This window comes from Triturus cristatus, chromosome 5_1 (assembly GCF_964204655.1).
Source record: "Triturus cristatus chromosome 5_1, aTriCri1.1, whole genome shotgun sequence".
In the NCBI taxonomy this organism is placed as follows: Eukaryota; Metazoa; Chordata; class Amphibia; order Caudata; family Salamandridae; genus Triturus; species Triturus cristatus.
The window spans coordinates 1099407-1124144 of record NC_140587.1 but is presented as its reverse complement, the minus strand read 5'-3'; the positions used below and the strand labels follow the sequence as shown (position 1 = coordinate 1124144).

Genomic DNA, 24738 nt, shown 5'->3' with positions numbered 1-24738 from the left:
CACGCCACACACTGCTACACGAAACATTGCTGCACGCCACACACTGCTGCACGGCACACACTGATGCAACCGGCACACTGCTGCATGCCACACACTGCTGCACACTGCTGCATTACTCACTGCTGCATGCTGCACGACACTGCTGCACGCAGCCCACTGCTGCACGCCGCACACTGCTGCATGCCACAGTGCTGTATGCCTCACACTGCTGCACGAAACACTGCTGCATGCTGCACACTGCTGCACGCAGCACACTGCTGCACGCCGCACACTGCTGCACGCTGCTGCACGTCACAGTGCTGCATGCCTCACACTGCTACACGAAACACTGCTGCACGCCGCACACTGCTGCACACCGCACACTGCTGCACGCCGCACACTGCTGCATGTCGCACACTGCTGCACGCCTCACACTGCTGCACGCCTCACACTGCTGCACGTCGAACACTGCTGCACTCCACACACTGCTTTTATGCGAGTTTATGCTACTGACATTGTAAATGACAATGCCTTTTATTTGTTTTAAAACCAAAACATAAATAAAAGGCATTGTAATTTTACAATGCCAATAGCTCAAACTCTTACAAATGCGAGACCTATTGCATTGCAAATGCTTGTTTTCTCTTTCTATGAGGGCTGCCTTCTGCAGCACACACAGAAAGAGGAAAATGTCATTAATGATTGTTGTTGTGCAGGACGGTGCCCCTTCCAGCACAAAAACAATCAACCCACAACGCAGGCACCCTTGCAACATGACGCAAGGGTGCCTGCGTTGGCGTACGGCTGCTGTTTGTGCGCTGGCGCAGGGGAGAAGGACAAGAATGCACCATCACGGCGCAAGGGTGCCTGCGTTGGTGCACGGCTGCTGTTTGTGTGCTGGCGCAGGGGAGAAGGACAGGAATGCACCATCACGGCGCAAGGGTGTCTGCGTTGGCGCACGGCTGCTGTTTGTGTGCTGGCGCAGGGTAGAAGGACAGAAATGCACCATCACGGCGCAAGGGTGCCTGCGTTGGCGCACGGCTGCTGTTTGTGCGCTGGCACAGGGGAGAAGGACAGGAATGCACCATCACGGCGCAAGGGTGTCTGCGTTGGCGTACGGCTGCTGTTTGTGCGCTGGCGCAGGGGAGAAGGACAAGAATGCACCATCACGGCGCAAAGGTGTCTGCGTTGGCGCATGGCTGCTGTTTGTGCGCTGGCACAGGGAGAAGGACAGGAATGCACCATCACGGCGCAAGGGTGCCTGCGTTGGCGCACTGCTGCTTTTTGTGCGCTGGCACAGGTGAGAAGGACAGGAAAGCACCATCACGGTGCAAGGGTGCCTGCATTGGCGCACGGCTGCTGTTTGTGCGCTGGTGCAGGGGAGAAGGACAGGACTGCACCATCATGGCGCAAGGGTGTCTGCGTTGGTGCACGGCTGCTGTTTGTGCGCTGGCGCAGGGGAGAAGGACAGGAATGCACCATCACGGCACAAGGGTGTCTGCGTTGGCGCACGGCTGCTCTTTGTGCGCTGGCGCAGAGGAGAAGGACAGGAATGCACCATCACGGCGCAAGGGTGCCTGCGTTGGCGCACAGATGCTGTTTGTGCGCTGGAACAGATGAGAAGGACAGGAATGCACCATCACGGCGCAAGGGTGCCTGCGTTGGCGCACGGCTGCTGTTTGTGTGCTGGTGCAGGGGAGAAGGACAGGACTGCACCATCATGGCGCAAGGGTGTCTGCGTTGGTGCACGGCTGCTGTTTGTGCGCTGGCGCAGGGGAGAAGGACAGGACTGCACCATCACGGCGCAAGGGTGCCTGTGTTGGTGCCCGGCTCTTCTTTGTGCGCTGGTGCAGGGGAGAAGGACAGGAATGCACCATCACGGCGCAAGGGTGCCTGCGTTGGTGCCTGGCACTTCTTTGTGCGCTGGTGCAGGGGAGAAGGACAGGAATGCACCATCACGGCGCAAGGTTGTCTGCGTTGGTGCCCGGCTGTTCTTTGTACGCTGGCGCAGGGGAGAAGGACAGGACTGCACCATCACGGCGCAAGGGTGTCTGCGTTGGCACACGGCTGCTGTTTATGCGCTGGCCCAGGGGAGAAGGACAGGAATGCACCATCACAGCGAAGGGTGTCTGCATTGGCGCACGGCTGCTGTTTGTGTGCTGGCTCGGGGGAGAAGGACAGGAATGCACCATCACGGCGCAAGGGTGCCTGCGTTGACGCACGGCTGCAGTTTGTGCGCTGGTGCAGGGGAGAAGGACAGGACTGCACCCTCACGGCGACTTCCTGCCCCTTTCTTTTGACGCACAGTACTGCAGCTGCCGTGCGTCAAAGGTGTGGAAATGGGGCCCAGAATATTCAGTCGCATCTCATGTTTCAGCTGCAATGAGACATGAGGTGAAGGGGAGCGACAAATCTCTCTTCTAGAAAATAAGTTTAGTTTTAAATAGATTTCCGTCCTAAATTCTAATCCTAAACGCTTTAAAGTTCTCCACTCTCCCTGAGATTTTAAATAGACTCTAAAACCCCCTTTAAAACACAGGCACGCACACACACATTGTTCCCTAAATGCAGGGCGATGAGAGACAACTGCCTTTTATTGTGTTTTCTGGCCCCCATCTGTCTCCTTTCCTCACCGCCGGAAGTCCGAGGGGGGATTTCCGGTGTGGGGGGAGTGACAGACAGGGCCAGGGAGGCTTCTGTGGCTTAAGGTTCTCCTGCCCGAGCCTCTTCTTTGGACACCAGCAGGTTGTGTTTTATGGTTTTCATCTTGTGCTGAACCCGGAGGCAGACGGACTCTGTCAGCGCTGGCGGGATGCCCCGGAGGTCTTTAGACTTCTCCCCTAGGAACACGTGGGCCGCAGCCGGGGGGCTGGCGAGGGCTTCCAGCTCATCCCTCCTCGTGTGTTCCCACTCCTCGAACCAACAGCAAAGACCTCCACCCCGGCCCCCCGCAGCGCCCGCGCCGAACCTGCAGCGTCGGGATCGGGCCCCCAACCTAGGATGCAAATGCAAAGAAAAAATCAACGACTAAGAGCACGACGTCCGCCTCGATGTCCGTCCGACCAGAGCAATCTGTGGAAAGAAAAACAGGGACGTGTCAGAGGGGAGCGGACAGCATGTGCCGAGGAAGACAGGGATGAGGCTGGGAGGGGCCGGGATTCTGCCTCACAAAATACCATCACATGAGACCAGTCACCGCACACCCTGCACGCTTCAGTAGAATAAACACACGACAGAAGCCATACTGCGTTGTTACCAAATACACGCCGGCATCCACAATGCACTGTTACCAAATACACAGCAGCATCCACACTGCACTGTTACCAAATACACAGCAGCATCCACACTGCACTGTTACCAAATACACGCCAGCATCCACACTGCGCTGTCACCAAATACACGCCAGCATCCACACTGCGCTGTCACCAAATCCACGCCGGCATCCACACTGCGCTGTCACCAAATATACGCAGGCATCCACACTGCGCTGTCACCAAATACACGCCGGCATCCACACTGCGCTGTCACCAAATACACGCCGGCATCCATACTGCGCTGTCACCAAATACACGCCAGCATCCATACAGCTCTGTTACCAAACACACAGCAGCATCCATACAGCGCTGTTACCAAATACACAGCAGCATCCATACTGCGCTGTCACCAAATACACAGCAGCATCCATACTGCGCTGTCACCAAATACACGCCAGCATCCATACTGCGCTGTTACCCAATACACGTCGGCATCCATACTGCGCTGTCAACAAACACACAGCAGCATCCACACTGCGCTGTCACCAAACACACACCAGCATCCATACTGCGCTGTTACCAAATACACGCCAGCATCCATACTGCGCTGTCACCATATACACGCCAGCATCCATACTGCGCTGTCACCAAATACACGCCAGCATCCATACTGCGCTGTTACCAAATACACGCCAGCATCCATTCTGCGCTGTCACCAAATACACGCAAGCATCCATACTGCGCTGTCACCAAATACACGCCAGCATCCATACTGTGCTGTCACCAAATACACGCCAGCATCCACACTGCGCTGTTACCAAATACACGCCAGCATCCATACTGCGCTGTCACCAAATACACACTAGCATCCACACTGCGCTGTCACCAAATACACGCCAGCATCCATACTGCGCTGTCACCAAATATACAGCAGCATCCGCACTGCGCTGTCACCAAATACACAGCAGCATCCATACTGCGCTCTCACCAAATACACGCCAGCATCCATACTGCGCTGTCACCAGATACACAGCAGCATCCATACTGCACTGTTACCAAATACACGCCGGCATCCACACTGCGCTGTCACCAAATACACAGCAGCATCCATACTGCGCTGACACCAAATACACAGCAGCATCCATACTGCGCTGTCACCAAATACACAGCAGCATCCACACTGCGCTGTTACCAAATACACTCCAGCATCCATACTGCGCTGTCACCAAATACACAGCAGCATCCACACTGCGCTGTCACCAAATACACGCCAGCATCCATACTGCGCTGTCACCAAATACGCGCCATCATCCACAATGCGCTGTCACCAAATACACAGTAGCATCCACACTGCGCTGTCACCAAATACACGCTACCATCCACACTGCACTGTTACCAAATACGCGCCGGCATCCATACTGCGCTGTTACCAAAGACATGCTGGCATCCATATTGCGCTGTCACCAAATACACGCTAGCATCCACACTGCGCTGTTACCAAATACGCGCCGGCATCCATACCTCGCTGTCACCAAATACATGCCGGCATCCATACTGTGCTGTCACCAAATACAAGCCAGCATCCATACTGCGCTGTCACCAAATACACAGCAGCATCCATACTGTGCTGTCACCAAATACACAGCAGTATCCATACTGCCCTGTTACCAAATACACAGCAGCATTCATACTGCGCTGTTACCAAACACACACCAGCATCCACACTGCGCTGTCACCAAATACACAGCAGCATCCACACTGCGCTGTTACCAAATACACGCCGGCATCCATACTACGCTGTTACCAAATACGCAGCAGCATCCATACTGCGCTGTCACCAAATACACAGCAGCATCCATACTGCACTGTCACCAAATACACAGCAGCATCCATACTGCGCTGTCACCAAATACACAGCAGCATCCACACTGCGCTGTTACCAAATACAAGCCAGCATCCATACTGCGCTCTCACCAAATATACAGCAGCATCCATACTGCGCCGTCACCAAATACACAGCAGCATCCACACTGCGCTGTTACCAAATACACGCCAGCTTCCATACTGCGCTGTCACCAAATACACAGCAGCATCCATACTGCGCTGTCACGAAAAACACAGCAGCATCCACACTGCGCTGTTACTAAATACACGCCAGCATCCATACTGCGCTGTCACCAAATACACAGCGGCATCCATACTGCGCTGTCACCAAATACACAGCAGCATCCACACTGCGCTGTCAGAAATACACGCCAGCAACCATACTGCGCTGTAACCAAATACACGCCGGCATCCATACTGCGCTGTCACCAAATACACAGCAGCATCCATACTGCGCTGTCACCAAATACACAGCAGCATCCACACTGCGCTGTCAGAAATACACGCCAGCAACCATACTGCGCTGTAACCAAATACACAGCAGCATCCATACTGCGCTGTCACCAAATACACAGCAGCATCCATACTACACTGTTACCAAATACACAGCAGCATCCATACTGCGCTGTCACCAAATACACAGCAGCATCCATACAGCGCTGTTACCAAATACACGCCAGCATCCATACTGCGCTGTCACCAAATACACAGCAGCATCCATACTGCGCTGTCACCAAATACACAGCAGCATCCATACAGCGCTGTTACCAAATACACTCCAGCATCCATACTGCGCTGTCACCAAATACACAGCAGTATCCATACAGCGCTGTTCGCAAATACACGCCAGTATCCATACTACACTGTCACCAAATACACAGCAGCATCCATACTGCGCTGTCACCAAATACACAGCAGCATCCATACTGCGCTGTTACCAAACACACACCAGAATCCACACTGCGCTGTCACCAAATACACAGCAGCATCCATACAGCGCTGTCACCAAATACACAGCAGTACACAGCAGCATCCATATTGCGCTGTCACCAAATACACAGAAGCATCCATACTGCGCTGTTACCAAACACACACCAAGATCCATGCTGTGCTGTCACCAAATACACAGCAGCATCCATACTGCGCTGTCAGAAATACATGCCAGCAGCCATACTGCGCTGTAACCAAATACACGCTGGCATCCATACTGCGCTGTCACAAAATACACAGCAGCATCCATACAGCACTGTTACCAAATACACGCCAGCATCCATACTACACTGTCACCAAATACAAAGCAGCATCCATACTGCGCTGTCACCAAATACACAGCAGCATCCATACTGCGCTGTTACCAAACACACACCAGCATCTACACTGCGCTGTCACCAAATACACAGCAGCATCCATACTGCGCTGTCACCAAATACACAGCAGTACACAGCAGCATCCATACTGCGCTGTCACCAAATACACAGCAGCATCCATACTACACTGTTACCAAATACACAGCAGCATCCATACTGCGCTGTCACCAAATACACAGCAGCATCCATACAGCGCTGTTACCAAATACACGCCAGCATCCATACTGCGCTGTCACCAAATACACAGCAGCATCCATACTGCACTGTCACCAAATACACAGCAGCATCCATACAGCGCTGTTACCAAATACACTCCAGCATCCATACTGCGCTGTCACCAAATACACAGCAGTATCCATACAGCGCTGTTCGCAAATACACGCCAGTATCCATACTACACTGTCACCAAATACACAGCAGCATCCATACTGCGCTGTCACCAAATACACAGCAGCATCCATACTGCGCTGTTACCAAACACACACCAGAATCCACACTGCGCTGTCACCAAATACACAGCAGCATCCATACTGCGCTGTCACCAAATACACAGCAGTACACAGCAGCATCCATATTGCGCTGTCACCAAATACACAGAAGCATCCATACTGCGCTGTCACCAAACACACACCAAGATCCATGCTGTGCTGTCACCAAATACACAGCAGCATCCATACTGCGCTGTCAGAAATACATGCCAGCAGCCATACTGCGCTGTAACCAAATACACGCTGGCATCCATACTGCGCTGTCACCAAATACACAGCAGCATCCATACAGCACTGTTACCAAATACACGCCAGCATCCATACTACACTGTCACCAAATACAAAGCAGCATCCATACTGCGCTGTCACCAAATACACAGCAGCATCCATACTGCGCTGTTACCAAACACACACCAGCATCTACACTGCGCTGTCACCAAATACACAGCAGCATCCATACTGCGCTGTCACCAAATACACAGCAGTACACAGCAGCATCCATACTGCGCTGTCACCAAATACACAGCAGCATCCATACTGCGCTGTTACCAAACACACGCCAAGATCCATGCTGCGCTTTTACCAAATACACAGCAGCATCCATACTGCGCTGTCAGAAATACACGCCAGCATCCATACTGCGCTGTAACCAAATACACGCCGGCATCCATACTGCGCTGTTACCAAATACACAGCAGCATCCATACTGCGCTGTTACCAAATACACGCCAGCATCCATACTGCGCTGTCACCAAATACACAGCAGCATCCATACTGCACTGTCACCAAATACACAGCAGCATCCATAAAGCGCTGTTACCAAATACTCGCCAGTATCCATACTACACTGTCACCAAATACACAGCAGCATCCATACTGCGCTGTTACCAAATACACGCCAGTATCCATACTACACTGTCACCAAATACACGCCAGTATCCATACTGCGCTGTTACCAAATACACGCCAGCATCCATACTGCGCTGTTACCAAATACACGCCAGCATCCATACTGCGCTGTCACCAAATACACAGCAGCATCCCGACTGCGCTGTTACCAAATACACGCCAGCATCCATACTGCGCTGTCACCAAATACACAGCAGCATCCACACTGCGCTGTCACCAAATACACAGCAGCATCCATACTGCGCTGTAACCAAACACACAGCAGCATCCATACTGCGCTGTTACCAAACACACGCCAAGATCCATGCTGCGCTGTTACCAAATGCACGCCAGCATCCATACTGCGCTGTTCACAAATACAAGCCAAGATCCATACCACAGCTGAGATTTCTATATATGATGAAGGTGTTAATTGATGAGCCGAAATATTGTGTATAAAATCGATAATAGTTTTAGAAAAGTATCTAGAAGAAGGAGGCGGATATTAGATAAGATCTGTCATTGTGATGCACTAAAATGGGAAAGTCACATGACTGTGTCTCCCCTCCTCCACCGAGATTTCCCTGATATTGTGTGAGTGAATGTGATGCCGGGAAGACTATTCCTCTTCTAACAATAGAATGGTAGAGGCGTCATTTATAAATATTGTAATGTGGAAAAGATGGCTGATCTGTCTGTAAATCTAGTGTATTACAGTAACCTATGTGAAAATAATATTTTTGTTGAGATGAAATAAAAGATGGAAAGATATTAGCAATTCTCTTTCTCTCAAAAAGGGGGCAGGATATATAAGTACAATTTAAATAAGTAAGACTGAATCGATTAATTAGGAATGACAATGAGACAGGAACCAATGCACTGATGAGATTTGAAAAGAGAACCTATATACTTTCTAGAGCTCCAATCCTACTGATTAATATACAGGATATACATCAAAACAGGGAACACTCGGGTAGGAGGTATAGGTCTGCCAATTACATGTAGGGTCTGGGATTGACTGCAACCCAAAGGCAGATCATTCTAGTCCGACTGGGGGTCAGAGTTAGGACATGTAGATGAACATTATCCCTGTGTATCACAATTTAATTAGGAATCTTGACAGATTTCTCCAGATTGTGTTGAGGAAACACTTGAGGTCAAGAATGAACCTTTTATATTAAATATCTGAAGGTTAAAATTGGCCAGTGGGGCAAAATAGGAGTGATTGAACCGATAGAAGCATCGGAGTAGCTTTCTTCCATAGTATAGTTCAAACCGATGACTCCAACAGGATGTGTGTGGACCTGAGGGGCTTGAATATCTGGGTGGATTGGAAGCTCTCACTGAACTAACGGGAAGTGCTGCCTTTATTGGACAAGGCACAGTAGACTCCCACATTTTATTAAGCGGATTCCATTTGGTCTGGCATCAAGTTCAGGCGTGTTTAGAGCTCTGTTATTTATGGTCTTCAAGATAATTTATGTTGAAATTGTCCTTGGCTATGTTATCTGACAACAATGTTAGAAATTCTTCAAACGTCCAGTTCCCAATGTCATCAGCAAAACCAGAACTAGGAACAAAAATGTACTGACACAGTCACAGAAAGTTCATAGCGAAGTAAAAGGATCTTTACTGAAGTTTAAAGAAATGTTTAAAAACTATACAGATGCCAAGATTAAATCAACTCTAGATCACTAGGCTTGGTATGAGGTGTGGTTTATCACAAACATAAATGTCTAATCCTGTATGTTATAATATGCTACAGAATTAGAGTGCTAGTTACTTTAAACCTTGAATGCAGTACAACCTGTAACCGTAGATGCTGGTTTTCCCTATCATTGTATGTTTTATCCCACTTTTCACAGATCTCTGCTGACATCTGCAAGGGCACCTTGTCAATGCTTAACTGGTGACATGGTTTCAGTACTTATGAAAGGATCCCAGTGTAAGGTACGGTGATCCTAAAGTGTCTAAGGGGAGGAAATGTGATCTTGTGGCTAGCTTTCTGACATTGAGACCTGGAAACATATGATCCGATCCCAGTTTTAGCTCAAATACTTTGTGATTCTGGCTGAATCAATTCCCTGTTCCTCCAATGGTAAATGTGTGTGATGTAAAAATGCTTATTGCAAATATGTAAAACTCAATTCCTTGAATCCCAGCTAGATCCCCACTAGGTCTTTGTGTCAGGGCATGTAAATTAGGGGAGGGCAGAATTCACAGAGTTTCCCTCAGCTAAATTCCATGTTAAAAACTACCCCCGGAAAGAACGAAATTCACCAATTTTGAGAGTGGAACAAAATATGTCGCCTAACCCTAATGTAAATGCATTTCATATAGGTATTCTATGGTATAATGGTTTAAATGTATGTAAAGGTATCTCTTGCAGGTATCCTATGATATAATGGTTGGAGTGTATTGTGAGAAGTTGGCCTGGTATATGCTGTTCACTAGTTAAAGTGACCACCTTGTACCATGCCAAGCAACCCTTAGGGTGTGGTTGTAAGTCAACCTTTTCGGACTAGCTGCCCTAGTGGTAGCGTAGGCTAAGCAGTCTTTGAGGCTAAACTCGTGAAACGTGTTAAGCAGGCTGTTTTACCAAATGTAACCCCCTTTTATACCAATGAAAGGACACCACACAGACATATATTCAAAATATATATGTCTTTATTTCTCAAAGTATCCCCTAGACTCTTTATGAGCACAGGAGCACAAATCGTTAAACAAGATTACAGTAGAATACACAGAAGTTGCACTTTATATGGATAGGCCCTGGTGGCCACTCAAACCATATACTAAAATAGTGGTATAAGCACCACGAACAGAAAAGGGAAAAGGCCTAGGGCCTCTAGAATCGCTGGGCCTACAAGGAGCTAACTTTAGTTAGTAACCAGGAGGTCCACGGGTTGCGTGTGCAGAGCAAATAGTCACACGCGAGCTCCCATAGGTTTTCAATGGATGCGTAAAAGTTACAAAGTTACTGCAAAAAGGATCTTCCGGATGGACTATGAACTCAAGATTGGAAACACAGACACTAGAGATGATACTCTACACTTGGGCACCGGAGTGCCAGCTTTACCTTACCCACAGGAAGCGGGTGCATAGGTCTCAAAATGCGTCGGGTTTCTTCTATCTGTTCAATGGAGCCTGACGACAAAGATGCTGCAGGCGGTCGGTCCGGAAGAGATGCGGTGGATCCAAGAGTGGATCGAAGTTGTAGAAGACCTGTAAGCAGAGGGGACAGTGTTCACAGTCACTAGCCAGTGACCAGCGTGGCACCAGGTGGGTACCAGGAGATGTCGGGTGCAAACAGGAAGAAAGGTGTAGCGTGTCTCTGCAGCCACGTGGTCCCTGAAGGTCGACGACGTCCAGGAGTCGGTTCACGAGCTGTCCCACGCAGGCTCTCACTGTCGGCGGTGTCGGCGACTTGATCGAAGGAAACAAGCCTTGGCAAAAGCAATTGTTGTGGAAAACAAAATAAGCTGATGGTTCTGACCAGCAAGGTCAGAGGGACTGCTCCTTTGGAAGGGAGCAAGGGCCAATCTGGAGCAACCAGACCAGCGGTGTAGTTCTTGAAGTTCGTCGCCAAGATGGCCACTAGCCAACGGGCCAGCAACCGGTTAGGCGCGTCGAGTGGCAAAATGCAGAGGGGCCCCACGCAGATCGTGGAGATGCTGGAGGGCTCACCTTTGGTGCAGATGCTGCTCCGGTGTTGGGCTTCTCAGGACCCAAAGCACAACTTGGAGGGAGCCTCGGTTGTTGCACTGGTCAGCTTGTCGTGGTCGTTTCAAGATGGCTGGCTCCACGTGTCTCGGTGCCTCCACGGGTCTCTTCTTTGCAGGGACTGTGGATCGGGCGGTGAGAGGTCTGGAGGTCCAGGTCTTGTCAGTCTCTGGGCTCGGGCTCCGGCGGGAGGCGGCGGCAAAGCAGACGTTGATTCGCTGGATGGTGCTTGCGTTAGCAAGGTGGTCACTCCCTGACCACAGGGGAGATTGGCTTCAGTCCTCTGTGCGGCAGAGCGTCGAAGTTCCCGTCTTCTTCTTGTAGTTAAGTTGATTCCAGGATGTCTGAAGTCTTAGGACACAGCTCCTACCTTTAAGCGGATTCTAGGGGCCGGACTACCTGCTAGGTCCCTCCCTAAGGGTGGGACCAGGAAAGGGGGTGGTTACACCCCCAATCCTTTGTCCAGCTCGCCCCAGGCCCGGGACTGGTGTGCCCCAGGACCGGTTTGAACTGGCATATGCACCGAGGCTCCTTGTGAGCCTCAGGCATGTCTGGTTTCTTTCAAGCCCTACCTGACCAATACACAAAATCCTGTCTGGGTTGGTGCATGCACCTCCCCTGGCAGGAAACCCTTTGTCCACGTCTCCCAAGCTGGAAGGACTCCCAGCAGCAGGAGGGCAGACTTGTGTCTGTGGTGGCAGCATCCATTTTGTGGAGCTGAGGCTATGTCTGATTTTACCCGGGTTTCAGGTACTGTACATGTCGTGTCTCTCTAGAAGGGTGGAATGCTAACCCCGTCGCCAGAATTGGCGAGGGGTTAGTATTCCAATTCGTATGACACCTTACTCGACATGTTTTGATAAAGCCAAACCAAAGATAGCATTTAACCGCGAGGTTCATAATGCACTTAAGAGTATATGGTATGACGATATCTGGAAACAGTAGAAGGAAGTTGTTCCGACCACTGCAGACAGGCTCAGCTCATGCCAGAGCACCATCTCACATGGAACCAAGCACTCTGCCTTCAGGATTGTCAAGGCCTGCCATAGGAGTGACTTATAGGTTAACATGTGTCCCATTTAAGGTTAGGTATAGGTATACTACACCTAAGTAAGAGGTGGTTACACCAACTTACCCCAGCTGAGTGATCAGCCAGTTGTGTCAAATTTGTTAGGCCAGTCCATGGGTGGCACAATACATGCTTCAGCCCCTGGTGGCCTTAGATACACCAATGCCCTGGGTACCTAGTGTACACTGGTATAGGGGCTCACAGGGTGATCTAGTTCCAATGGGTTATGCACCTAGGGTACATGTAGTCCATTTTAAAGAGAGAGCAGACAGGCTGAGACCCTGAATGGCAGGATCTCAGGCCTACTAAGTCGAAAAACCAGCTAGACACTAGGCAAAAAATTGGGGGTAACCATAGTCAGATATCCACCTTCCTACACAACCCCCCCCCCCCCAAACGAAGGGAGATAAGGCTGTCCTTGACCAGGTAAGCCTCTATTGCCCAAGTTGCCATATAAGGAAGAACCAGCACTGGCATGGTTACCCCCTGTCTCATGGTCCACTAAGCAATCCCTCACCCTAAAGGTACCATAGGGTCTCCACCATAGGGAATCTCTACCTTTGGTGTGTCTTTGCAAAGTAAAAGGCTGGTGTGGAGATGGAGTACTAAAGTGAGTGTCCTCAAAGTGAGGCCTCAGCTTCCTCCAATCATCCTCCACCATGGATGCCTTTCTCTCTTTAGCTGAGTTGCACTGTGCTCTCAGGGTCAGCCTCTGGCTACCTAAAGCTGGAGGCTGGGTCCCTTTTGTGGGCTTACCGGAGGGACAGGTCAGGTTTGGGGCCCTAAGGTCCCATGTTTGCCTGTGCCCAACAGAATCCCTCTCGGGGAGGTCCCTAACTACCTGTAAAGGAGATCCCTCAGGAATGTTTTTACCCATCACCTGGCTAGGGCTACTAGTCAGGCAATCCTCATTCTTTTGATGGGGGGTTCTTGTGGACAGGGGCCCTCTTGGGGTCCACTGGCCTCCCTGACCTCTGCAGCCCTGGGCTGACTGAGGCAGGGTAGAGAGAGGCAGGCTACCTGCACCGTACTGGGTCCCACCTTGGAAGGGGCCACTGACATCAGAGGCTCTGCCAGGCCAGGCCTGGCTACCTCTGGGGCAGTTCCTTCACAAGGGGTGAGGTCAGATCCCTGAGGAGGCTGACCTTTTCCTAATGTCTGGGGAGAGGGAGACTTTTCTTCCTCCCCACTACTCTCGGTTTGTGTGGAGTGATCCATAGTTTCAGGCTTCACTACACCTATGTCAGTCTGAGTATGGGCTGAGACCATTACAGCCTTGCCAACCTTTTCAGGGGGGCACTCAGTTTGGGTTTGAGCTGTGACTGTCACAGCTCTGCCAGTCTCTACAGGGAAGTCTGTCTGTGCCTGGGCTGTGGCTACCTCTGCCCTTTCAACCTTTTCAGGGAGGAAATCTATTTGGACAGGGGTTGTGAATGGCACAACCCCACTACCCTTTTGTGAAAGGCCTACCATTTTAGAATGGGTGTCTTGTTCAACTCCAGCCCAAGCTGAGAGTTCTAAGTCATTCCCCAGTAAGCAGTCTACAGGCAAGGTTGGGGACACTGCTACCCTTTTAGGGCCAGTGACCCCTCCCCAGCTGAGACATACCTCTGCCATGGGATGACTGTTCTGTTTGCCATCAATGTTAGTCACCTGGTAGGAGAAACCAGGCAAAAGCTGCTCAGAGGGAACTAGCCAATGGGCCACCATAGTGATGCTAGCTCCAGTGTCTCTGTAGGCCTCAGCCTTTCTACCATTGATGTAGGGTTCCTGTCTGTACCTACCCAAAGTGTTGGGACAGGCAGTGAAGTTGGCAAACCCCATGCCACCATCACAGACAAGAGTAGTTGCTGTAGGGGAATTGGCTAAGCCAGGGTCCCCCTGTGTTCCCCAAGTAAACCCACCCAGATTTCTGGGGGCACTCCCACCACCTGGGGGATTACTGCTGACAGTAATAGGTGGTGTGACAGGAGTAGTTGGAGGAACAGTTTTGTTTTTAGCCCTTGGGCAACCGCTGTCAGTTTTCCAATGCCCAGGAGTTTTACACTCATGGCAGTAGGGCTTTTTAGCTGTGGTAGAGGAGGGAGCTTGGGACCCGCCACCCTGTGTGGAGTTTTGGGGCCCTGAGGAAGGTTTCTCTTTTTCTTTATCCACACCCTTCTCTTGAGGCTTGGTGGTATCTTTCTTTTGGTCACCACCCTGGTTTTTAGGCCTGATCCTGGTCCTGACCCATTTATCTGCCCTCTTTCCCAATTCTTGGGGAGAGGTCAAATCTGAGTCTACCAGGTGTTGATGGAGGAGCTGGTTTTGACAATTACTTAAAATCTGTTCTCTCATCATCAAATTGTACAATCCTGTATAATCAGACACCTTACTTCCCAGCAACCAACCCTCCAAAGCCTTAGTGGCACATTCCACATATTCAGACCAGTCCTGGGTCTGTGTCTTCTGGGTGTCTCTGAACATTAACCTGTACTGTTCAGTGGTTAAGCCTAACCCATCAACTAGGACACTCTTCAGGACTCTGTAGTTTCTGACATCCTCCTCCCTAACAGTGAGGAGTCTATCTCTGCCTCTTCCTTCAAAGGAGAGCCATAAGATTGCTGCCCACTGGTCCTCAGGAACCTGCTGCACTTTGCAGGCTCTCTCAAGAGCAGTTATCCACTTGTGGATATCATCCCCACTTTTGTAGGGGGGCACAACCTTGGACAGGTTCCTATTGTCAAAGACCCTATCTTTGTCCTTAGGGACAATGCTGCCACCAGTGGGTATAGACCCACTCTCTTTAGGTTGCCTAGCCTTGCTCAGTTTCTCTTCCATCAGGGCTACTTCTAGCTCCTGCTTCCTGATCCTCAGCTGGGCTTCTTGCATTCTGGCCTCATGCTCCCTCCTTTGAGGGGTGGTCATCCTTCTCCTGGAGTGACCTTGAGAGCCTCTAGAGCCATGGGAAGCATTGGAGTCACCTGAGCGATTCCTTTGCCTCCCAAGCCCTGTGTTAAGTCCACTGGGGAGATCCAATGGGATGATCCCATTGTCAGTCCCCAATAGCCTTAGGTTAGCTGGGCCACTTATAACACTTGGCACTGGGCTAGTTCTCCCTTGATCCTCACTACTTTCTGTATCAGTACCCTTCTCACTCTCATCCTCTGTGGTATGATTCCCATCTAAGTGGTGACTATTGGAAAGGGGTACCTCAGTAGCATCTTCAGAAGGGGGGCCTCCTGTTCCAGTCCCTGAGGGGCCTAACTGGGAAGCTTTCTCGAGCTCTCTCTGATTTTCATCATTCTGTAAGAGTTCTCTGAGCTCAGCAGAGGTAGGGTTCTTGGGCTGTTTAAGGCCTCTAAGAGTTGCCAAATGCCTGAGCTCATTCTGGTTTAGGGTAGCAAAGATGGATGGTGCCCTCTTGGGGTCACTCTCGACAGAGATGGGTACCTTGGACCCCTCTGCCCCAGCCATTGCTCTTAAGTGTGGGTGGATGTGTTGCAACTACCTACACTTGGGTTTTCCTACTAAACCTATCTAGTAGTTGTAGTCAGGGTGTGCTACTCCCTTTGCTCTACAACAACTAAGTTCAGTAGAACTTAGGTATATCTATTCTTGTTTTATATGTACCTAAAGGTACCTGTATGATCTTTCAATTGGTAACAAAGAGATTACAGAGGTAAAACACAGCAAGCTCAAATCCAACCGCTGCTCACCAACGTGAGAAGTTGGCCTGGTATATGCTGTTCACTAGTTAAAGTGACCACCTTGTACCATGCCAAGCAACCCTTAGGGTGTGGTTGTAAGTCAACCTTTTCGGACTAGCTGCCCTAGTGGTAGCGTAGGCTAAGCAGTCTTTGAGGCTAAACTCGTGAAACGTGTTAAGCAGGCTGTTTTACCAAATGTAACCCCCTTTTATACCAATGAAAGGACACCACACAGATATATATTCAAAATATATATGTCTTTATTTCTCAAAGTATCCCCTAGACTCTTTATGAGCACAGGAGCACAAATCGTTAAACAAGATTACAGTAGAATACACAGAAGTTGCACTTTATATGGATAGGCCCTGGTGGCCACTCAAACCATATACTAAAATAGTGGTATAAGTACCACGAACAGAAAAGGGAAAGGGCCTAGGGCCTCTAGAATCACTGGGCCTACAAGGAGCTAACTTTAGTTAGTAACCAGGAGGTCCACGGGTTGCGTGTGCAGAGCAAATAGTCACACGCGAGCTCCCATAGGTTTTCAATGGATGCGTAAAAGTTACAAAGTTACTGCAAAAAGGATCTTCCGGATGGACTATGAACTCAAGATTGGAAACACAGACACTAGAGATGATACTCTACACTTGGGCACCGGAGTGCCAGCTTTACCTCACCCACAGGAAGCGGATGCATAGGTCTCGAAGTGCGTCGGGTTTCTTCTATCTGTTCAATGGAGCCTGAAGACAAAGATGCTGCAGGCGGTCGGTCCGGAAGAGATGCGGTGGATCCAAGAGTGGATCGAAGTTGTAGAAGACCTGTAAGCAGAGGGGACAGTGTTCACAGTCACTAGCCAGTGACAGCGTGGCACCAGGTGGGTACCAGGCAATGTCGGGTGCAAACAGGAAGAAAGGTGTAGCTTGTCTCTGCAGCCACATGGTCCCTGAAGGTCGACGACGTCTAGGAGTCGGTTCACGAGCTGTCCCACGCAGGCTCTCGCTGTCGGCAGTGTCGGCGACTTGATCGAAGCAAACAAGCCTTGGCAAAAGCAATTGTTGTGGAAAACGAAATAAGCTGATGGTTCTGACCAGCAAGGTCAGAGGGACTGCTCCTTTGGAAGGGAGCAAGGGCCAATCTGGAGCAACCAGACCAGCGGTGTAGTTCTTGAAGTTCGTCGCCAAGATGGGCACTAGCCAACGGGCCAGCAACCGGTTAGGCGCGTCGAGTGGCAAAATGCAGAGGGGCCCCACGCAGATTGTGGAGATGCTGGAGGGCTCACCTTTGGTGCAGATGCTGCTCGGGTGTTGGGCTTCTCAGATCCCAAAGCACAACTTGGAGGGAGCCTCGGTTGTCGCGCTTGCAGCTTGTCGTGGTCTTTTCAAGATGGCTGGCTCCACGTGTCTTGGTGCGTCCACGGGTTCCTTCTTTTCAGGGACTGTGGATCGGGTGGTGAGAGGTCTGGAGGTCAAGGTCTTGTCAGTCTCTGGGCTCGGGCTCCGGCGGGAGGCGGCGGCAAAGCAGACGTTGATTCGCTGGATGGTGCTTGCGTTAGCAAGGTGGTCACTCCCTGACCACAGGGGAGATTTCCTTCAGTCCTCTGTGCAGCAGAGCGTCGAAGTTCCCGTCTTCTTCTTGTAGTTAAGTTGATTCCAGGATGTCTGAAGTCTTAGGACACAGCTCCTACCTTTAAGCGGATTCTAGGGGCCGGACTACCTGCTAGGTCCCTCCCTAAGGGTGGGACCAGGAAGGGGGGTGGTTACACCCCCAATCCTTTGTCCAGCTCGCCCCAGGCCCGGGACTGGTGTGCCCCAGGACCGGTTTGAACTGGCATATGCACCGAGGCTCCTTGTGAGCCTCAGGCATGTCTGGTTTCTTTCAAGCCCTATCTGACCAATACACAAAATCCTGTCTGGGGTGGTGCATGCACCTCCCCTGGCAGGAAACCCTTTGTCCACGTCTCCCAAGCTGGAAGGACTCCCAGCAGCAGGAGGGCAGACTTGTGTCTGTGGTGGCAGCATCCATTTTGTGGAGCTGAGGCTATGTCTGATTTTACCCGGGTTTCAGGAACTGTACATGTCGTGTCCCTCTAGAAGGGTGGAATGCTAACCCCGTCGCCAGAATTGGCGAGGGGTTAGTATTCCAATTCGTATGACACCTTACTCGACATGTTTTGATAAAGCCAAACTAAAGACAGCATTTAACCGCGAGGTTCATAATGCACTTAAGAGTATATGGTATGACGATATCTGGAAACAGTAGAAGGAAGTTGTTCCGACCACTGCAGAGAGGCTCAGCTCATGCCAGAGCACCATCTCACATGGAACCAAGCACTCTACCTTCAGGATTGTCAAGGCCTGCCATAGGAGTGACTTATAGGTTAACATGTGTCCCATTTAAGGTTAGGTATAGGTATACTACACCTAAGTAAGAGGTGGTTACACCAACTTACCCCAGCTGAGTGATCAGCCAGTTGTGTCAAATTTGTTAGGCCAGTCCATGGGTGGCACAATACATGCTTCAGCCCCTGGTGGCCTTAGATACACCAATGCCCTGGGTACCTAGTGTACACTGGTACAGGGGCTCACAGGGTGATCTAGTTCCAATGGGTTATGCACCTAGGGTACATGGAGTCCATTTTAAAGAGAGAGCAGACAGGCTGAGACCCTGAATGGCAGGATCTCAGGCCTACTAAGTCGAAAAACCAGCTAGACACTAGGCAAAAAATTGGGGGTAACCATAGTCAGATATCCACCTTCCTACATGTATGTTAAGGTAACTTGTGTAGTTATCCTATGGTATAATGGTTTAAATGTATGTAAAGGTATCTTGTGTAGTTATCCTATGGTATAATGGTTTGAGTGTATGTAAAGGTATCTCATGTAGTTAGCCTATGGTATAATGGTTGGAGTGTATGTTAAGGTATCTCGTGTAGTTATCCTATGGTATAATGGTTTGAGTGTATGTTAAGGTATCTCGTGTAGTTATCCTATGGTATAATGGTTGGAGTGTATGTTAAGGTATCTCGTGTAGTTATCCGAGGGTATAATGGTTGGAGGGTATGTTAAGGTATCTCGTGTAGTTATCCTATGGTATAATGGTTGGAGTGTATGTAAAGGTATCTCGTGTAGTTATCCTATGGTATAATGGTTGGAGTGTATGTTAAGGTATCTCGTGTAGTTATCCTATGGTATAATGGTTGGAGTGTATGTAAAGGTATCTCGTGTAGTTATCCTATGGTATAATGGTTGGAGTGTATGTTAAGGTATCTCGTGTAGTTATCCGAGGGTATAATGGTTGGAGTGTATGTTAAGGTATCTCGTGTAGTTATCCTATGGTATAATGGTTTGAGTGTATGTAAAGGTATGTCGTGTAGTTATCCTATGGTATAATAGTTGGAGTGTATGTTAAGGTATCTCGTGCAGTTATCCTATGGTATAATGGTTGGAGTGTATGGTAAGGTATCTCATGTAGTTATCCTATGGTATAATGGTCTGAGTGTATGTAAAGGTATCTCGTGTAGTTTATCCTATGGTATAATGGTTTGAGTGTATGTAAAGGTATCTCATGTAGTTATCCTATGGTCTGGGTCCAACCCTCTTGGACCTATGTTGTACATCCCCGAGGCAAGGGTTTACGGTTTCCACCATTAGATTTTCACTGTTTCTGTAATGCTTTGTTATCTGTTTTCTGTTGTGCTGGATTATTTCCATTTCTTTATTGCATATTTTCTTTTCCACCTCGCTCACATTCCTCTGTGATCTTGAGTTCAGAGTCAGACGTTTCTTGCATTTTAATGGGTTTTTGATCTATAAAAGGCAGGAGGCCTGGCAAGAAAAGATACTTTAACCTAACAATACTCATGTTAAGGTGCTCAAAGTTTAATTTCTGGTGCTATATTGTACAAACAAGCTCTAAACTTTGAGATAAAGTACACTTACCTGCGCGGAGACATAATGTCTCTCTCAGGTAGGGCAATACACCGATCCAGGAAGAGGAATCTTCAGTTCCAGGCTTGTGTCTTGGGCAGGTGTAGTCCTGTCCACCGGCTCCTCCTTGTGTGTTATGCTGGTCACACTGGGTCACTGTTGTGGGGGAAAAAGAAGAAGGACTGATTTAAAGAGAGAGAGAGAGGAGTTGAGGACTCAGAAGAAGGAGAGCTACAGGCAGACAGAGACAAAGGTAAAAGGTAAAAGACTAAAAGAAAAGTGAGAGGAAGAGAGCCAGAGGGGGAAGCTGAATAGAGAGAGAGAGACAGACAGAGAAAGAGACAAAGGGTTGAGGGAAAGACTAGGAGAGCATGAAAGACACAGAGCAAGATAAAGGGAACAGAGAGAGAGAAGAGGGAAGGAGTGAAATGCAGACAGAGAGAAAGAAACAGCTGAAATAGAGAGAGGAAGCAAGAGAAAGATGGGTACAGGCAGAAATAGAACAAGAAAAGGAGAGATAGAGGGGGAAGTGGAAGAGAGTCTGAGTATCAGTGAAAAAGAGTGAAGGAAAAAGAAAGTATGTAAAATATTACTCTTGTAGTATTATTCCATTATAAATCCCATTACTCATAAATACTTTTGTAAATCAGCCATAATGTGTTTTCTGAATCCTGGCTATATTGTCCATAGCACAAGGTTGGAGGGAAAGAGAGAAACAGAAAAAAAGAAGAGAGAAGAAGAAAGTGCAGAGCGAGAGAAAAGGAGAGAGGAGGAGAGCCAGAGACAGAATGAGAGAAAAAAGGAAGCTAGAGAGATTGGAAGATATAGAGAAAGAGAGCCTGAGATAGAGAGAAGGGGGAAGGAAAATGAAAGAGATGGGGGAATTAAAAAAGCGCGAGAGAGAAAGAGAGAGGGAAATAGACAGGAAGAGTGAAAGAGGCTGGGACATCATTCTAGACCAGCAATGTGTCTACAAATCTAAAAAACGTTCATCGCTAAAGAGGGGGCAAGATGCGATGCCAACACCTCACTCAGCGACAGCAATGCGGATAGAATTATATTCCAGTTTTTGTTATGTATAAATTGATATTCTGGTGATATTAACCCTATTAATAGATTGAGAGTAGAGATGTCTTCTTGCCGTGCATCTTTGCCATAAGCTGCTTCTTCTGCTACAACACCTCTCTTGACCTGGGCAGAATTTCTCTCTTACAAAGCAGGCCTGATTCACAAATTTAACCTACACTTTTGAGTAAGTTAACTACTTTGTGGTATTCACAAACTGCACTTTTGTAATAACTTACACTTTTGCAGTAACTCACACTTTTGTAGTATGTCTAGCACTACCAATGGCTAACCACTGGTATTGCAACGCCCTTGCTTAGAAAATAATGGAGGAAGGGACAAAAACATCATATAGGAAATAATGTTAAATTGGATTATTTAAAATAGCTAAAAATATAATGATATATAAATGAATGTTAAAATATATAGAATAGTATATCTTTGTTATTTAATTATAAAATATTTAGATTACTAAATACTGATAAATAAATAAAAATGGAATAAATAAAATTATGCACCCACGGGGGCGTGGCTAGCTACCAGGCAAGATGGCCGCAGCCTGAAGGAACTCCGAGGGTGAGGCCGACTCCCCTTGCATCCGGACATTAATCCATTACACAAACTGTCCCCAAGTGACATAGGCTGTGAGCCTGAAGGTAGCGGCACCGCCTGAGGTGACTTGGAGGTTCCTACGTGCTCAGGAACTCGGTCGACGCCGACCTGACATTTGCGGCCTGGGCCGCCGGCTGCGACCGGGGCCTCGATTTAGCTGGAGGCCCGGGCGTGGTGTGGAGGGCGTTCGGCCTGCCCGCCGGGGGTGCCGGAGATTGGGCGGCTCGGCGAGGTGGCCGGATCCGAACACGGCGCTGGAGGTTGCGGTGCTGCAGTGGGCCAGGCTCAGCGCTGCGCTGAAATAATGGGAGATCGCCCGCGGCGGCGGTGCGGGCCCGGTGGAGGGCACTGTGAGACTGCACCGCAGGCATCAGGAGGCGGCCCTGGCGGGGGGCTGGCGCCGGCACAATCCGGGGGTAAAATACCTGCCCACACTACCTTCGGGTCATGCTACACGACGAGAGTGGATGAGGCACAATCCGTGGTCTCGCCGGCTGCAGAGGTCCTTCGCCCCATGAGCTGACGTCCTCGGGCGGGCCACGTGGGTCGCACTGTGTGAGTGGAGGGTTTGAGAGGATACGTGCAGCGGTGTGCGAGAGTTTTGGGCCTCAACTGACTTGAAGGAGAAGCTGCGGCCGGTCTACTGACAAGGGAGGAGTGCTGTCTGTCGGGGGCTGCGACGTCGCTGCAATTTGATCTGTGTGGTGAACGAGGGTGTCTGCCCGGGGCCTCCCGCTCCCCCGGCCGACCGGCAAGGTGCAGAGGAAACTCGGAACGGCATCCACCTGGCCAGAATTGAGTGGGAAAGGGACTCGTATGCACCAGCAGGGTAAACTGGACAAATTCGCTTATAATAAAGACGCCGCCACAATGTCGGAGAAAAATGGGCGAGCGGAAAAGGCCGGAGAGGAGACCGGGGCGCCTAAAGTGACACTGGAGGACATCATGGCAGCTCTCACTAAAGTGCAAACCACAGTGGGGTCTATCTCCACGGATGTTTCCCTCCTCAGAGCGGATCTCCAGAAAATGACGACCAGGGTCACGGAAGTGGAGCAAGCGACAGCCGCTCTGACAAAAGACACTAATTTCCTGCTCCAAAAAGTGTCCCAACTAGAGGCAGAAACCAAGTGCATGGCGACAAAGATGGATGATCAGGAAGGGCGCTCCCGGCGCAATAACATACGAATCACGGGAATTCCCGAAAGTGAAGGGAATTCCGCCATGGACCTGTATGTGGAAGAACTGATAAAAACCAAATTGCAGCCGGGTCTCTCGTACTTCTTCTCGGTGGAACGCGCTCACAGGGTGCCTGGAGGTAGGCCTAAGGTTGGGGCAGCCCCCCCCGGCCGGTGCTGGCTCGTATATTCAATTTCCGTGACAGGGATGCCATTCTTCAAACGGCCCGGGTGGCGCCGCCATTGCGCATACAGAACTTGACGGTGTCTTTCTTCCCGGACTTCACGGCGGCGGTGGCGGCGTGACGGAGGAGTTTCTTGGAGATCAAGAAAAAGCTGAGAGCCCGGGAATTGCCCTACTCCATGATTTTACCGGCACGACTGCGGGTGGTGGTGGATGGGAAGACACTGTTCTTCGAGACACCGGAGGAAGCGCACGACTGGCTCGAGGGATGGCGGCAAGTGGGCAGCGCTGGGCGCTCTGACAGGCGGAGGTGGCGCCCGGGGGGGACGGTGGACCTCGGTGACCAGGATCAAGGAGAGGAGGACTCGGACCGGTTGTAGGATGAAGCATAGTTCCATGTTAAGTGCCTCTTTTGATTTATAAAGGTGCAGAGAACTTGGAGGTCTACAGGGACAGGCGGTGCCTATTCAGTTCTGCTTTAACAGATGGACAGTTGGACTTTGGGACAGGGGAAGTACCTGGTCTTCCTCGGACCTCCCGCTCCTTTACACGCAAGTACTGTTCCGGGGTTTGGGCTTTGAGCACTCTGCTGAGTTGGGATGGCGGGCACTTCAGAGTCCGTATGGCAGGGAGGCAGGGAGGGGGTGGGGGGGGGGTAAGGGTTTGTTCAAAGGTTCTTTTCGAAAGTTCACGTTAATGATGCAAATGTTATCTCAACAAACAGTACAAGCACCAAGCATAGCATGCACAATCTGCACTGATCCATTCATAACGCCAGTTCTCCACTACCCCTGCTGCAGTGATAGCTGACATAGCGCAAGGGCAGTCCAATAAGATCCCTCTAACTCCAACACAGCCTCTCTCCCTGCTCACGTGGAACGTGCGCCGTTTAGGAGACAAAATTAAAAGGGGTCCGGTCCTCCAGAGTCTCAAGAGGTGCTCCCCAGCGGTGGTATTGCTGCAAGAGACCCACCTCACGGGCACTACTAGTAAAGCAATGGACAGGTGGGGATATAAGATGGTAGCGCACTGTGAATTTTCCTCCGGTTCCCGAGGGGTGGGCATAATGGTGAAAAAACAGTCCCCATTAATCATACACAAAGTTAAAACTGATGGTTCAGGGAGATTTGCAGCGATCCTCACATAGTGGGAAGGGCGTCCCTTGAATATTGTCTCGGTCTACATTCCCCCTGCCTTACATGCCACAGTGCTCCCTGTGTTGAGCGGATTCCTGCTTGATTTGCCGGAGGGGGAGCTCATAGTGGGCGGAGACTTTAATGCGGTTATAGACGACCTAATTGATTGCTACCCGGCACGGGTTGGTGGCACGGGGACATCCCGCCTCGGGAGCTTCTTCGAAGCACTCGGGCTAACGGATATATGGAGGCTACATCACCCAACACAACACCAGTACACGTACCACTCTGGGGTGCAT

The 24738-nt window shown here is 50.0% G+C and overlaps 1 protein-coding gene across 1 annotated transcript in view; it reads right to left on the bottom strand.

The window, feature by feature from the left end:
• Positions 1–566: 566 nt before the first annotated feature.
• Positions 567–24738, bottom strand: part of LOC146829906 (uncharacterized) — a 142052-nt gene continuing 117880 nt past the window's right edge. The window contains exons 4-5 of the mRNA XM_085603984.1: positions 20280–20423; positions 567–3051 (exon numbers count right to left, since the gene is read on the bottom strand). Of these exons, the coding sequence (XP_085460110.1) occupies positions 2975–3051; positions 20280–20423 (221 nt within the window). The 3' untranslated portion in view covers positions 567–2974. The remainder of the gene's footprint in view (positions 3052–20279; positions 20424–24738) is intronic.